Below are 16,941 nucleotides of genomic sequence, written 5' to 3' on the forward strand. Positions count from 1 at the left end.
TACAAGTTAGGTGAATTGCTGGAAGTGAAAAGAAGGGAAGAAATTTTGAAGAGGGCGAAAACACAGTTATCGTTACCTAATATGGATACTTCGCGGGAATCCTCTTCTCACCCTTCTAAGTCCTTTGCAGAAAGAAGTTTCAAGATCTCGGCCTGGAAGCACGATGGACACGCGGTCTATTTGCCACCTATATGAGGTTTTTATAACTTTCAATCCACTCAATTGATCAATTCTCATTTTGATAAACGTCTTACCTGTCTTCTATGGTTACAACAATTTTGTATGAAATTCTTTTCAGATTTTTTTGCTCGTTTTTTTTTCAGTTAACGCGAGGCTAAGGAATAAGGTCGTTTCCATAAACCCGTGCAACAAAGTGCAGCAGTGAAACCTTAGTCACCATTGTTATCCTGTTTTCCATGCCTTTATTTCATCTGATAAAATTATATGTCAGATGTTACTAACATTGAAAATATATAATGCTTAGTTACTTACAATTGCGCAGCTATATCTGTATAAAAGAGGTTCAAAGACAGCCAATAAAAGCATTTGATAATCTATACTGCTAAGTTATATTTAAACAACTTACGTGTTTTTGCACTGGTGTGACATGAAAATTGCACTGCTCTTGGCCAATCAGAATTGAGGAAGTTTTGCATGTATGTTATTAAGTAAATTTTATAATATACTAATGGCTGGTAGAAGTGTAATTACTTATCTATCTTATCTTAGCTATCCTTAAAATGTATCAACCTTGGCCGCAGCTAATAATATCTTAATCTCTATGAAGATTCTAGTATAAACATGAAGAGTTGTACTATGTTTATTTTCTTGGTTGCATGGCTTTCTATTTCTAGAGTAGAGTTATCCAGCTTTACGAGTCGTAAAGCAGAGTTATCCAGTGGTACGAGTCGTGAGTTAGAGTTATTCATTGGTACGAGTCGTGAAGTAGAGTTATCCAGTGGTACGAGTGGTGAAGAGAAGTTATCCAGTGGTACGAGTCGTGAAGCAGAGTTATCCAGTGGTACGAGTCGTGAAGAAGAGTTATCCAGTGGTACGAGTGGTGAAGCAGAGTTATCCAGTGGTACGAGTCATGAAGTAGAGTTATTCAGTGGTACGGGTGGTGAAGCAGAGTTATCCAGTGGTACGAGTAGTGAAGTAGAGTTATTCAGAGGTACGAGTGGCAAAACAGAGTTATCCAGTTGCACAAGTCGTAAAGCAGAGTATTATTTTTATTTTTTATTATTTTTTTTATTAAAACAAACACTCCCTTGTACCTAATACATTTTCCTTACATATTTTTTTTAAAAATTTACATTCTTATATTTTTGCTTGTTTTTTACTATTTACAATATTTACAAGAGTTGTTGTTCTTTACACTTCTTATAAACGGTCTGTTTTAATACATTCATTATAATTTTTCGTACAAATATATACACAACATAAACAGAAACACAACACAAACAAGACCCGAGCCATTACCCTTCCCATTCCATACCATCCTCAATCATTTTATTAACAACTTGACTTTTTTAAAGCCTCTAACATTTTCCCATTTTTGGTAGTGTGCTGACATCTTGCGTTTTCTTTTTGCAACTAGGAATTCATTTTTTTCGTATTGTTTTAGAAAGTTTTGGAAGACCATTAAGGAGGGGATTTTAAAGTCATTTTTATGTTAAAAAGGCACAATTTATAAAGGAAGATTATGAAATTTTCTGGGCCTTCATCCTTGATACCGAGTAAAATATTTTCAAGATTAGATTCTGGCAGTGAAATATTATACTGTTCAAGCCATTGCCTTGCTTCGAAGTATAAGTTCTTGGATTCTATACATTCTACAAAGAAATGGTCTATTGTTACAGGGAATGATAAGCAAAAAGAACATCTAGAGTCAGGAATAATGTCAAACTTATGTAACTGCTTATTTAAAAACAAAACATCTTTTAGAATTTTGTATTGAAAGTGTCTAATATAACTATCTATTGTGCTTGAATAAATTCTAGTATAAACAGTTTCCCATTTTATTTCACTACTACTATTTATTCTCTTTTCTAAATTCTTTTGAGCTGTCGGTGGCTTCAGTATTCTCTCAATAAGATAATCATATATCATATATATGATTATCATATATTTTTATAGAGTCCGCTTTAATGCACGAGTCCTTTAAGTTTACATACTTCTCCCTTATTACACTGCTAATGCTTGCCATATTAGCCGTTTCTGGTTGATCCATCAGTTTTTCTCGCCATATGGCAGGGATAGCTTTTATTAACCTTAGCCCTAAAAAACGGTGTTCACCGATCCCCTTTTCTTTGGCTATTTGCCAGTCTAGTTCCCCTTTATCATTGCATAGATAACATATACAAAGAACATCTTTCGAGATGAAATCGTTTAAATGTATGAGTTTATTATAAACTTATTGCACCATAAACTCTGCTCAAGAACTGACCTTGTAGATAATGTATCAACCTTACTATGGCAAAACACATCAGCCCATTCTTTTAAAGCATTTTTATATATATTTGGTAATGAGTTGGGGAGGGATTCAGTATCGAAATTTTCCCGTCCGAGAATTGGAATTCCTCCTATCTCATTCAAAATACAACTTGGTATTATTTTCCATGATCGTTCTTCTATATTTAATAGCTGAGAAATTAGTTTAATCCGACTTGCCTTGACAATCGACGCGAAATCAGGCAGTTAAACCACCCTTTTAGTAAGGCATACTTTATTTTTGGCTTCCTTCCCCTCCAGATAAAGTCCTTGACCGCGCTTTCTACTTCACGTATATAGCCACTTGGAAGACATAATTTAGAACATATACAGTAACTTAGACAAAGCCAAAGAACGGACAACTTGAATTCGCCCAAATAATGTCAGATCACGTGTTCGCCATATGGATAATATAGTTTTAAAATTATCTAAAACGCGAATAAAATTTTTCTGGTTTGACAAAGTTTCATTATAAGAAAAGAAAACCCCTAAAACCATAACACCCTCCTTATAAAAATCCACCCATTTCAGCCCCAAATTACCTAACACTTGCTACTGAAGTGGTTCTTCTCCTAGCCAGCCAACCTCTGATTTAGACAGATTAATTTTTAAAGATGTAAATTAACTAAACTGTTTTAAAATAATTAATGTATTTTTTAATGAAGCAGTATCTCCCAAAAAAAAAAAAAAACGTAGTGTCGTCAGCGTATAACGCTAGTTTCTTTTCTTGATTTCCTATTTGTAAACCTTTGATCTCTTTGCATTCTCTGATCATTGTAGCCATCACTTCTAAAACCAATATAAAGAGATATGGCGAAATGGGATCTCCCTGCTTAGTACTTCTACCTAACGGAAAAAAATCGGTACAGTGACCATTATTAACGACCGCACTCATGTTTTCGTTTAGAATAACCCTTATCCAATTTACGAATGAGCTGCCAAATCCATAGTGTTTCAAGACAGCAAAAATGAAATTGTGTTCAATAGAATCAAAGGCTTTTTCGAAGTCAGCTGCAAACAAAATCAACGATTTATTGGATTTATTAATATATTCCATTGTATCTGCTACCATGCGAACTGAGTCCTCGATCGTTCTTTCTTCTACAAAAGCCGCTTGGTCCGAGTGAATTATTCGTGGTAAACATTTTTTCATTCGAGAACATAAAGCTTTGCTACAAATTTTTGCATCAACGTTAATAAGACTGATAGGGCGCCAAGCGTCTATTATTCTTTTGTCTTTTTTGGGTTTCTCAAGTAGGGTGATAAGAACTTTTCTTTGCGTTATTGTAAGACGGCCTTTGTCATAACTATCGTTAAGGCATTTTACTAAATCTTGTCCGATATCTCCCCAGAACGCTAAATGAAATTCTTTAGTTAGACCATCCATCCCTGGTGTTTTACTATTCCCCATTGAATTAACACTTTGAAAACATTCATTTAGAGTGAGCTTTCCTTCACATTTTGTTTTTTCTTCTTCGGTTATTCTTGGAGTGCTAAGGTTGGATAAAAATTCTAAGCACTCTTCTGTTTTACTACTTTTTGATTGAAATAATGAGCTAAAATGATGTTTAATTTTTGCCAAGATACTTTTTAAATCCGTAATCTCCTCATTATCTATTAATAGCTTCTTAATGTGCGTCTTATTTTTATTTCGCTTTTCCAGTGATAGGAAGTATGCGTTGCTTTTTTCACCAAATTCATACCACTGTGATTTTGACCTTATTATAATTCCCTGTGTTACATGATTACTGTAATTCTCCAAATCAAGCTTCAACTTATTATATTCCGAGTAGAGTGATTTATCACTTTCCCAATCTTCGATTTGTTCAATACTTTTAATTTTTTCCTCTAGATCTTTGTATTCGCAACGCCTTTGTCTTGCTAATACTTTTGAGTATCCTATTGTAAACTTTCGAATCTCATATTTAATCAACTCCGATCTTAATTGGGGGTTATCTATACCTTCAATAGTCAAAGAACTCTTTATTTCGTTTATTTTAGTTGTTAGCATATCAATGTATTCTTGGTTTTCTGTAAGGGAGTTATTAAATTTCCAAAATGACGGACCCCTTGCATTTTCTTTAGATGATTTGAATTTCAAGGTTATGGCCGAGTGATCAGCTGATGGTGCAGGGATTATGTCATATAATTCCACTGAGGTTTGCATTCCATCAGAAATGAAGAAATAATCTAATCGTCTATGAATGTACTGACCTGGTCTACTAGCTTTACCTTGTCCACATCCTCGCCATGTATATCTTTTCTTTGTTGGATTTCTTAGTCGCCAGATGTCACAAAGATCTAACTCTACCAATATCGTTTCAAGCGTTTTTATAGTGTGAGTTTTAAGGACAGGGTTCCCACCGAACGTTTCCAACGTCAAATTCATAACAACATTAAAATCTTCGCCCCAAATTACTGGCGCATTCACCGACGCATTTATTGTTTGTATCTTTTCATACAAATTCTTAATTGCCTCTACTTGGTCTTTTTCTTCGTTGGGTGCATAAAAATTTATCAATATAAATTCTTGATCTTGAATTTCACAATGCGAAACAAGGAATCGACCTCCGCTATCAACAATTGTTTCCAATATTTTATATTGTAGATTTTTGCCAAACAATATTGCTCCACCTTTACTTTCTGTACTACCATGAGACATGAAAATTTCCCCTCTAAATTGCCTCTTCCAATTTTCCTTCAAATCCGGAGAGCTGTGTATTTCTTGCAAAAAACTGACACTTTTCTGCATTTCTTATAATCTCTTAGACCTCTAACGTTAAGTGAGAGCACACTAAATTCAAATTTATTAGCCATTTCAAATTAAATATACAAAAATGCTTAATATTCGGATGGGGTATGGGGTGGGTATGTGCTGTGAATCAAAACTCATGAAATGATACAAAACAAGATAATATACACAGTTAACAACGAATAACACAAGACACATATAACTTACACAGAACATTTTTAAAAGACGGTTTTCACGGGACCAACCGCCATATGAGATGGCCCGGTACATATGAAACGTCATAAAGTCAAAACTCCAATGCTTCACTAGAATTTTCTAAACATCTACTGGTTGGGCTTTATTTTGCTCTTGTGTATTAGAATCTAAAGACCGAGTTAGCTGAAGCTTCTTGGCTTAATTTCCAGTGTCGCGGTATATCATAGTGATTATACATCTTACCGTCTACTATAAGCTTATCGCCGATTATTGTCGCTTTCGTCCCTTCCTTTTGTTTAACTTTAATGCTGGGACCAGAACATTCTTCCTAATTTCTTGGATTTGCCTTGGAACATCTTCGCCAATACTTATCGTCTGACCCTTCAGGTTGTATCTCGCCTTCCATACCTTTTCACGGTCTGCTCTGCAGGTGAAACGTATTATCATTGGCCTTATCTTACCTTCGTTTCCCTAGCCTGTGAACACCACACAGCTTCATCTCTTCAACTTCTTTCGATCCCAATTTCAACCGTCTTACTAGCTCGCCTTTTACTAATTTTTCGCTGTTTTCTTCTGGGGCATCCGTCAATTTGTACACTACCAAATTCCACCTTCGACTATATAAGCTTTGTCTCACAAACTCGTCCGTATTATTCGCTTGTTGCCGTTCACATTCTTCCGTCCGTTCCCGGAGCTCATCGCTGTCGTTTACGTTTTGTATGAGGTCGTTATCTATTCTTTGAAGCTCTCCTTCTACAACTTTAATTTTATTGAAGGCCACATCTAACTGTCCCTCCAACTCCAGAATTTTTCCATCTCTCTCCTTTAGCGAGTCTTCCAAAGTAGTTAACCTTTTGATGAGGTCCTTGTATTCCGTTACCGTTACCGTCTTCTTCTACCGATTTACCCGAGCTACTGACCCGCTTTCTCTTCTCCTTACTCTCAGCTGACTTTCCCATGTCCTTACTTACCAATATTGAACACAGTATATCCGGTTTTTTCAAGATAAAACCAGAAATTTCAACGTTTTTAGCGGAGCTCGAAAAGACATGTCTTTCTCTATCGAGACATCCCCCGGGATGTAAAGCAGAGTTATCCAGCAGAGTTATCCAGTGGTACAAGTCGTAAAGCAGAGTTATCCGGTGGCACAATTGGTGGGACGGGGTTATCCACCGGTACGAGTGGTTAGACGGAGTTTTCCACCGGTTCGAGTGGTGACTCTCCACCGGTACGAGCGGTCATTGGGTCGATTTGGGTTTCCTGTGGAACAAGGCGCCGCCATCTTGGAAACGAAATCTCCCGTCCCCTCCCCCGATGCGCAATGAGTAGTCTATGCGTTGCCTTTCCAGCTTCGATTTGGACGGACTCTGTCTGTCTGTGGAAACAAAGATTTGGGCTACCTTTGGCAGTCAGGGATACAAAGCGGCCATGATTTTTCGCACTTGCCTTGTGTTTACGATAATGTTGAAAGCTCCTTCTTCGATTTATACCGCGAATACGATGGTGACATCAAAGAATTATTTGGTAAGTATGACGACTTATATCCTCGTTCTACGGGGTTTGCTTATCGAGGTTTTAGAAGTTTGTCATTTGATGATAAAAGAACTCGGATAATCAAACTCACCTAAGGGCAAAGCGAAAGGTATTTAAACCGCCTAAATCCCATTGCCTGACGATTGTAATGTAAGGCTTTGTTTATTAATGCAACTGAGCGAAATAACTTTATAAAGGGAAGACAAACCAACCGCATTCCTAAATGACGAGTAAATAATAAGCATTCAGTAGATCTCTGTGTTATTTGATGAGACTTGTGTATAAAGGGAAATGTAAAATCGATCCGAATAATCTCATTTCTTTGCCCCGCTTCTCGGCCCTTCTTTCCCTGCTAGCAGAGGCCTCTTTTCTCTGTATTTCGCTGGGCTCGCGAACTCCAGCCCAGCGAAATACAGAGAAAAGAGGCCTCTGCTAGCAGGGAAGGCCCTTCTAATATCAGACATAAAATTGTTTTTTTTTTTATTCGATACTGGGTTTGCAGTATTTTATATTTTGAGTCTATTTTTCCACAGCAATGTCCAGCCCAGAACTTCTATGATTGCAAATCATTGCCCAAGAAATAAAACAAAATTAAGAGAGACAGAGATTCTTTAGAAATCAGTGGGCTCCAGTGAATACTGCAAGTGTACTTACATGCAGAAGCTATTGTTAGGGAGGAGCAGGAGATCAAAAAATTATGTTTAGTTCACTATATGTTAATACATGAGCAGTAATCTGTTCAGTAGCTTTTATTATGGCCACCACTTAGACCCAAATAGCTTACTGGGTATGTACAAGCATGCAGCTCGGGGTGGGCACACGGGTTGTGCCCCTCCCACTCAACCATCAAAAAGCCTTTTCTAAAATATACATACTTTCCAGAATATCTATGACTGCACATCCCCTCCACAGCTAATCAGATTGTTTGTTATGGTTATCAGACTTCACCTTTCCTTTTCTAGACATACAATGACATACATTAATTTCTTTTGTTTAATAAAATAAGACTACATGCGATTTCTCTTTCTGGCTTATGGAAAATGTGTGAACTGCCCCACACAAATCTAAAAGAATATAGATTTAACCCTTGCAATTGAATGATCAACCAATCTATGAGCTCGAGCACTTCACTACTGCACGAGAACTTCTAATTTAGTCCATAGACAAGTCTAGTACCTTATTTCTAACATCGCGAACAGTGTCAGTCTGGTTTACAGCGCATACGTCCCCGTCCGCGTGAAACTTGGTAAAAAAAACGGCTAAACCAGCCTAGTCCAGGCCTTCTTACCGGGTTTCCTTTGCTCGAAGGTCATCCGTGAGATATCGACGAGTCACAAACTGAACAGTTTGAAAGGCCGCCATCGACGGCAAGATCGAAGCATTCTCAGCATTCTTTAGTCGGATAGTAGAGCGATTTTTCTAATTGTTCTAAGGCGCGTAAACAGGAGCTGTACATATATGGATAAAGGATATGTTTTAACTATATACATACCGAGAAATACTCACTGAAAACATATTCAGTAAATTTTCGTTCGTTCACTGGTCTCAGCAAATAAGAGACGTAAACAATGTTTTTTCACCGTGAAGAAAAGTCGTTCGCGGTTCTGATTGGACGAATTATTTTTTTTCACTGCACTTGAATGGCTTCAATCCCAACGCATCAACGAGTACATAAAAAAACGAACAAGATTTTTCCATTTAGTAATTTATTTCATAGATGTCGAGATTTTAGAGATTAAAAAGTGCACTACTTTTGTAACATGAGCTACATACAGTCTCGTACGTGACATTAGCGAGACAGATTTATTTCAATGTAAGTTTCTGTCTGTCTTCAACTTAACCGTCGAACAGCAAAAACCTCGGAGCCTCTGCAGCCAAGTCTAATAAAATGCTATGTAATAAGTTTATTATAAATTTCTCAGTATGTTCATAACAAACAAAATACAGCATGGCAAGTGCTTTAAACAGTTGTTATTCACTCGTTGTTTTTGATACTGCACAACTCGTGAAAAAAAAACCGTACGCGCGCACTTTGCATGTAGCATTCTCTATCTACGCTCAATTTTGTTACCCTTTTTTTGGCGGCCAAGGGGGAATTAATTAAACAAATAACGTGCATTTTATTCGAAATGCTGGTTTGCAATATAAATTCTCGGTTATCAAACCAACCAGCCATAAATTTGAGAAAATCGGTTGACTAAATATTAGCGCACAACAGTTATGTGTAGCGTTAGGATCAGGTCATCATATTTCGAACTTTTTACAACCTCCAAAAATAATTCTGCCCCTCCCATTTTCATTTTCCCCTATCTCTTGCAATATATTACTGTGACCATAAAGTTTTTTCTAGCCATTTCTAGATTTCGTGTTCCCTCCGCCATTTGGACGGAAAAAGAAAGGCAATATGCACTTTGTACCTTAATGACTATTGTTAAACTGCATACCCAAAAACAATCAAACAAAGGAATCGACATTGTGGAGCCGCTCTATGGTCGAATCTCAACCTAACCAGAATTCGGCAACCCGTACGTTTTGTCTAAGCGCCCAGCCATGAGTTCAATGCATTATAGTTAAGACTAAAACGTATTCCCAGAGCATTCTTTATTATAAGAAAAAACACAAATCTTACCCCCTGGAAGTCTTACCTTTAAAGGGCCCGTAGTCAATTGCAACGTTATGTTTTCAATCAATTTTTTATACCTCGAAATTAATAAGAAATTTGCGACAGAGAAGATTGTTATTTAATACCAGGAATATTTATTCAAATGCGGCCGTTGGGGATTATTTATTTTCCCGCCAATTTTCATTATGGAGCCATATATTAATATTAGAAAGGAGCCACTATTTAATCTAAAATATAATGATCAACAAAATGCGTTAATAATAACTACTTTGATATATCGCTTTAGCCAAATCAAATACAAAGTGTTTTATAGGGTTGCTTCAGCCAAAAAAAAAAAAATGGCACGGGATTAACGGATTGGCGGTCAAAATCAGTAATGCGTGCAACCTAACTAATTTCACCCTTTGTTATTGTAAATAACACTAGATTTGTAAACTGCACGGTTATCTATTTTCCGCTATCCTCAACAGGAACCACAAGTGATCAATGAATCACTATATATCCAGGCAGCTTATACCTAACACCGTAGTTGGGTGCCGACAAGAGACCTTGTTGCCGCACAAAAAAAATATTTTTGTCCAGAAAAAAAGGAACAATAAAAACTTATTATTTAACCGTTAAACGCCGTTTGGTTCAAACACAAAGAATCGGCGTTTTGTTTGTGGTATTTCCTAAAGGCTTTTCATGCATATCTGTGGGAACCTACCTCGGCCTTTCTTCTTGGTTTTTCATGCATGTCTGGAATCACTGATAAGGCAGCTTTGCAAGCCGGATTTATCACAAACGTCTCTGACCATCGACGAAGTCTTAGTTCAGTGCCTTAGCCACCATGATGCGTTATACCGCCTTAACCCTTCTTGTGGTTTGCTTTGGAATTGTTCACTCAAGGCCCCATAACGACGAAGGTATGGACATAGGAGAAATATCTTAGAACACAGCAGCAATGTATTAGTTGTTCGACATTCTATCGACGAGTATGTAAAAATAATTTATTTTTGATAATAAGTTTTAGAGATGGGTAAATGCGATTTAAGATTGAAATGAGGCCGTGGTTAAAGAAAATCTAATTCTTCAAAACAATTTCTCAATACTCCAGATTTGAGTAACAAACACTGTAGAATCCGAAATGGAAATTTTATAGCAGGTATTTCTGTGTTTAAGTTGCCCATCGTTACCCCTTATCTTTTATTATATTGGGGATGAGGTATTTCTAGAAAACAAAACGAAATTCTTTTTTTTTGCGTCACTTTGAAAAGTTTGGTTCTCGGGAGGGCGTATTGGGGATTACTTGGCTAGGTTTTAGGCGGGAAAAACGTCGAAGTGTTCAGTTCAAAGTTTCATTTTGCGCACTCAAAGCTGCTTGTGCCGACCGCTGTATAATGTCCTTTACCTTTTTTCATTTATACGGAAAGAACCTGTCTCTTTGTGACGTTCATAAAAGCACAAAATTATTACATGCGTTTCTACAACATGTTGGAAAAACTTTGTTTTGTATTTATCTATCATATCTGTGTGGTTGTTGGGGTTAGTGGTATTCAACTCGTTTTACTGTCCTATGATCTTTCTCGAATCGTCGTCGGGCAAATCTGTGTTTTTTTTCTCGCGAAAATAATGTTATCTTGTCTTTTTCAAGCTTAAAATAGTTATTTAACAATTTTTATTTATACACCCGTCTATGATGCTTAGCCTATGTTTTTAACAATTATTTTGACAGAATGCGTGGATAAGGAAGCAAAGTGCAAAAGTGTTTTAGGTACCCGTGCAGATGAAATGTGCCTTAAGTATAACTCGATAATGAGAGAGTCCTGCCGAAAAAGCTGTGGATTTTGCAGTAAGTTGGGCACTTATATTTAAAACGAATAATCAAGTCAAGGATTTGAATGAAAGGGGAAATCATTGAATATAAATGTTCGTCTGGAAGTAGTCATTGCCCCTCCTAACAACCCGTTTTCTCGCTTGTCAAGAAATCACCATTTTTCTCTACCTAGCCTGGTATGCATGGGACTAATAAAAATATTTATTTCTCTCTATCATTTTACTAAGGATTTTTATGTATATACTTTTTTGGCTGAATAAACTAGTGGGGAACAATTCGCTCCCATCCCCCCCCCCCCCCTCCCTGTGTACAATACCTCTCACAATGACATCCCCTCCCCTCCCTCAGTGGATATTTTATGTATACAGGAAGGGGAGGGAGGAGGGAAGACTTCTGTGGGTTTAATGCTTCTCTTTAAACTTGATTTGCTTCCCTTTTCAGACTGTGTAGACAAGGAGAGCAAGGAATATTGTGATAATTTGGTGAAAGGGTACGCGTGTATCTATGATAAAGATATGATGTGGAAGGATTGCAAAAGTCGTTGTTCATTCTGCGGTAGGTTCTTTTTGTTATGAGTTTAAGGTTTAGAGCTGAAGAGTGAAAAATAGTTATAAGCATACTTGATACTTGTATAGGTCATGATCTTATTGCCTCCGTATGATAGTGATTTTATCTCAGTCATGATCTTATTTGCCTCAGTATCTTAGTAATTTTGTCTTGTTGCCTTATGATAGTGATTTTGTCTAGGTCATGATCTTATTTGCCTCTGTATGATTGTGATTTTGTCTCGGTCATGATCTTATTCGCCTCTGTATGATAGTGATTTTGTCTAGGTCATGATCTTATTTGCCTTTGTATGGTAGTGATTTTGTCTAGGTCATGATCTTATTTGCCTTTGTATGATAGTGATTTTGTCTAGGTCCTGATCTTATTCGCCTCTATATGTTAGTGATTTTGTCTAGGTCATGATCTTATTTGCCTCTATATGATAGTGATTTTGTCTAGGTCATGATCTTATTCCCCTCTGTATGATTGTGATTTTGTCTAGGTCATGATCTTATTCGCCTCTGTATGATAGTGATTTTGTCTAGGTCATGATCTTATTTGCCTCTATATGATAGTGGTTTTGTCTAGGTCATGATCTTATTTGCCTCTATATGATAGTGGTTTTGTCTAGGTCATGATCATATTCGCCTTTGTATGATTGTGATTTTGTCTAGGTCATGATCTTATTCGCCTTTGTATGATAGTGATTTTGTCTAGGTCATGATCTTATTCGCCTTTGTATGATTGTGATTTTGTCTAGGTCATGATCTTATTCCCCTCTGTATGATAGTGATTTTGTCTAGGTCATGATCTTATTTGCCTTTGTATGATTGTGATTTTGTCTAGGTCATGATCTTATTCGCCTTTGTATGATAGTGGTTTTGTCTAGGTCATGATCCTTATTCGCCTCTGTATGATAGTGATTTTGTCTCAGTCATGATCTTATTTGCCTCTGTATGATTGTAATTTTGTCTAGGTCATGATCTTATTTGCCTCTGTATGATAATGGTTTTGTCTAGGTCATGATCTTATTCGCCTTTGTATGATTGTGATTTTGTCTCGGTCATGATCTTATTCGCCTCTGTATGATAGTGATTTTGTCTCGGTCATGATCTTATTTGCCTCTGTATGATTGTGATTTTGTCTAGGTCATGATCTTATTTGCCTCTGTATGTTAGTGATTTTGTCTAGGTCATGATCTTATTCGCCTCTGTATGTTAGTGATTTTGTCTAGGTCATGATCTTATTCGCCTCTGTATGATAGTGATTTTGTCTCGGTCATGATCTTATTTGCCTCTATATGATAGTGGTTTTGTCTAGGTCATGATCTTATTTGCCTCTATATGATTGTGATTTTGTCTAGGTCATGATCTTATTCGCCTCTATATGATTGTGATTTTGTCTCAGTCATGATCTTATTCGCCTCTATATGATAGTGATTTTGTCTCGGTCATGATCTTATTGCCTCAGTATGTTAGTGATTTTGCCTAGGTGATGATCATTTTGCTTTAGTAATTGTAATTTTATCTTGCTACAACCCTTACCATTCTTTAGTTATTTTTTCTAAAATGAGTGGCCTTGAGATCTCGCTCAAGGTGGAAGGTTTTTGAGATTGGCGAAGAATATGATGGTTATTGATGCTTTCTCTGTCATTTTTGCAGATAAACCTAATGTCTGAGCCCAGATACATAATAGGATATCCTGGATCCTGGATATGCCCCTGTGTTAGCCAGTAAATTAGTAAACCACTGGTACTTGTTATGTGCTCTTTATCTCCTGAATCATACTGTCAGGTTGTAAAGAGTGGAGTTTTTTGTTTAACCTTTACTGTAAAAGAGTGTTTCTATTGTTAAATTTTGATATGTATTTTGACAATAAACTTTACCTTATGTTATGAATCATTTTCTTTAAAAGAAGGGGGTACACAGGGTGCCCCCCCAGCTGCTGGTCTACATTTGGAGATAGTGAAGGGAAAAAAACACACAAGGATGCTCTTACTATTTTTTTTATTACTCTCAGAAGTGGACATAGATTCAAGTATGATGATAGCATGATCGTTACTGTATTTATTAAAGATATGAGATGGGCAAGATTACGCCTAAGCAATAACACACAGCACAGACCCTCGTGCGTCTTGTTCAGATAACAGTTATAATAAACCTAAAAAAACTCACCATTTTCTCGGGTGATTATACCCAAAACGCAATGGGGTATTAGAAGGAAATATACGCCTTTAACCCCCCTCCAAAAATCTTTCTAGTTATGTGCCTGTGTACTCTTCTTTTAGCGCTTAATGTATCTTTTGAGTCTTGAAATGAGGTTCGTATAAACACCAAGCGCCCCTCTATGGCCACGCCCTTGTTAAAACATCATCTAAAGAAAAATTAAGATAAAAAATGTTAGTAGAACTGCCGATTGATATGCAACACCGGAAACGACAGAAAACTTGATTTTCAGGTATCTGAGAAGTTTCATTAAATAAAAGATTACTAAACAGACACTTACAAAAGTGTCCGTCTTCACGGAGAGCAAGCACGATTTTCAGACATCTTGTCCCCATTCCCCCTTTTTTTTCATCTAGCACATAAGTGTAGACTGCAATTCAAATAAGGGTTAGTGGCTCTGTTTGATATGCTATCATAAGGAGTCCCATGACCGTATTTTGTGACCCTGTTTGATATGCTATCATAAGGGGACCCATGGCCGTATTTTGTGACCCTGTTTGATATGCTATCATAAGGGGACCCATGGCCGTATTTTGTGATCCTGTTTGACATGCTATCTTAAAGGGACCAAATACCGTATTTTTTTTTACTCTATCGTAAATGACCAAAAACCGTATTCTTTTACTCTGTTTGATATGGCTATCACATGACCGTATTTTGTGACTTTGTTTGATATGCTATCGTAAAGGGACCAAATACCGTATTTTGTGACCCTGTTTAATATGCTATCATAAGGGGACCCATAACCCTGTTTAATATGCTATCATAAGGGGACCCATGACCCTATTTTGTGAATCTGTTTAATATGCTATCATAAGGGGACCCATGGCCGTATTTTGTGACTCTGTTTGAGATGCTATCTTAAAGGGACCCATGACCGTATTTTGTGACCCTGGTTGTTTGATATGCTATCATAAGGGGATCCATAACCCTGTTTGAGATGCTATCTTAAAGGGACCCATGACCGTATTTTATTACCCTGTTTGATATGCTATCATAAGGGGACCCATGGCCGTATTTTGTGACCCTGTTTGACATGCTATCTTAAAGGGACCAAATACCGTATTTTTTTTTTACTCTATCGTAAATGACCAAAAACCGTATTCTTTTACTCTGTTTGATATGGCTATCACATGACCGTATTTTGTGACTTTGTTTGATATGCTATCGTAAAGGGACCAAATACCGTATTTTGTGACCCTGTTTAATATGCTATCATAAGGGGACCCATAACCCTATTTAATATGCTATCATAAGGGGACCCATGACCCTATTTTGTGACTCTGTTTAATATGCTATCATAAGGGGACCCATGGCCGTATTTTGTGACTCTGTTTGAGATGCTATCTTAAAGGGACCCATGACCGTATTTTGTGACCCTGGTTGTTTGATATGCTATCATAAGGGGATCCATAACCCTGTTTGAGATGCTATCTTAAAGGGACCCATGACCGTATTTTATTACCCTGTTTGATATGCTATCATAAGGGGACCCATGGCCGTATTTTGTGACCCTGTTTGACATGCTATCTTAAAGGGACCAAATACCGTATTTTTTTTACTCTATCGTAAATGACCAAAAACCGTATTCTTTTACTCTGTTTGATATGGCTATCACATGACCGTATTTTGTGACTTTGTTTGATATGCTATCGTAAAGGGACCAAATACCGTATTTTGTGACCCTGTTTAATATGCTATCATAAGGGGACCCATAACCCTGTTTAATATGCTATCATAAGGGGACCCATGACCCTATTTTGTGACTCTGTTTAATATGCTATCATAAGGGGACCCATGGCCGTATTTTGTGACTCTGTTTGAGATGCTATCTTAAAGGGACCCATGACCGTATTTTGTGACCCTGGTTGTTTGATATGCTATCATAAGGGGATCCATAACCCTGTTTGAGATGCTATCTTAAAGGGACCCATGACCGTATTTTATTACCCTGTTTGATATGCTATCATAAGGGGACCCATGACCGTATTTTATGACCCTGTTTGATATGCTATCATAAGGGGACCCATGGCCGTATTCTGTGACTTTGTTTGATATGCTATCTTAAAGGGACCAAATACCGTATTTTGTGACCCTGTTTAATATGCTATCATAAGGGGACCCATAACCCTGTTTGAGATGCTATCTTAAAGGGACCCATGACCGTATTTTATTACCCTGTTTGATATGCTATCATAAGGGGACCCATGACCGTATTTTATGACCCTGTTTGATATGCTATCAGAAGGGGACCCATGGCCGTACTTTGTTACTCTGTTTGGTATGCTGTCTTATAGGGAACCCATCACCGTATTTTATGACCCTGTTTATTATGCTATCATGAGGGGACCCATGACCCTGTTTGAGATGCTATCTTAAAGGGACCCATGACCGTATTTTGTGACCCTGTTTGATATGCTATCATAAGGGGACCCATGACCCTGTTTAAGATGCTATCTTAAAAGGATCCATAACCGTATTCCGTGATTCTGATTGACGTGTCCATTATGCACGTGACCTGGTACTTACTGCGCTCCACTGGACCGCGGACGAAATTTGTCGGCCCGCGCAAATTGAGGTACTCACTGATTGGACCTGTGTGTTTTTCATCGATGTGACAAGCCCACATTAACAATCCACTTTTACTATTGTTTTTATTTTATGAGTATTATTTTCCTTTTTTTTACAGCTTGTGTACTGGGTTTTTGTTTAGTTTTGTGTTAACTATATGACCTAGATGGAGCTAGCCTGCCCTATATTA

At 37.2% G+C, this 16,941-nt stretch overlaps 1 protein-coding gene and 1 long non-coding RNA gene across 2 annotated transcripts; one reads left to right on the top strand and one right to left on the bottom strand.

Annotated features, from left to right (window-relative positions):
- Positions 1–6,261: 6,261 nt before the first annotated feature.
- Positions 6,262–8,505, bottom strand: LOC125567940. The gene is made up of 2 exons (XR_007311910.1): positions 8,259–8,505; positions 6,262–6,812 (listed from the first exon to the last, which is right to left on the bottom strand). It is a non-coding gene; the product is annotated as an uncharacterized LOC125567940 (long non-coding RNA).
- Positions 8,506–10,339: 1,834 nt separating this feature from the next.
- Positions 10,340–13,853, top strand: LOC5521450. Its single transcript, XM_001641184.3, has 4 exons — positions 10,340–10,498; positions 11,308–11,424; positions 11,851–11,964; positions 13,617–13,853. Exons 1-4 carry the CDS (start codon positions 10,423–10,425, stop codon positions 13,631–13,633), a joined length of 324 nt encoding a protein of 107 aa, XP_001641234.1. The 5' UTR covers positions 10,340–10,422; the 3' UTR covers positions 13,634–13,853.
- Positions 13,854–16,941: the final 3,088 nt, after the last annotated feature.

Source organism: Nematostella vectensis, chromosome 6 (assembly GCF_932526225.1).
Source record: "Nematostella vectensis chromosome 6, jaNemVect1.1, whole genome shotgun sequence".
Classification (NCBI taxonomy): Eukaryota; Metazoa; Cnidaria; class Anthozoa; order Actiniaria; family Edwardsiidae; genus Nematostella; species Nematostella vectensis.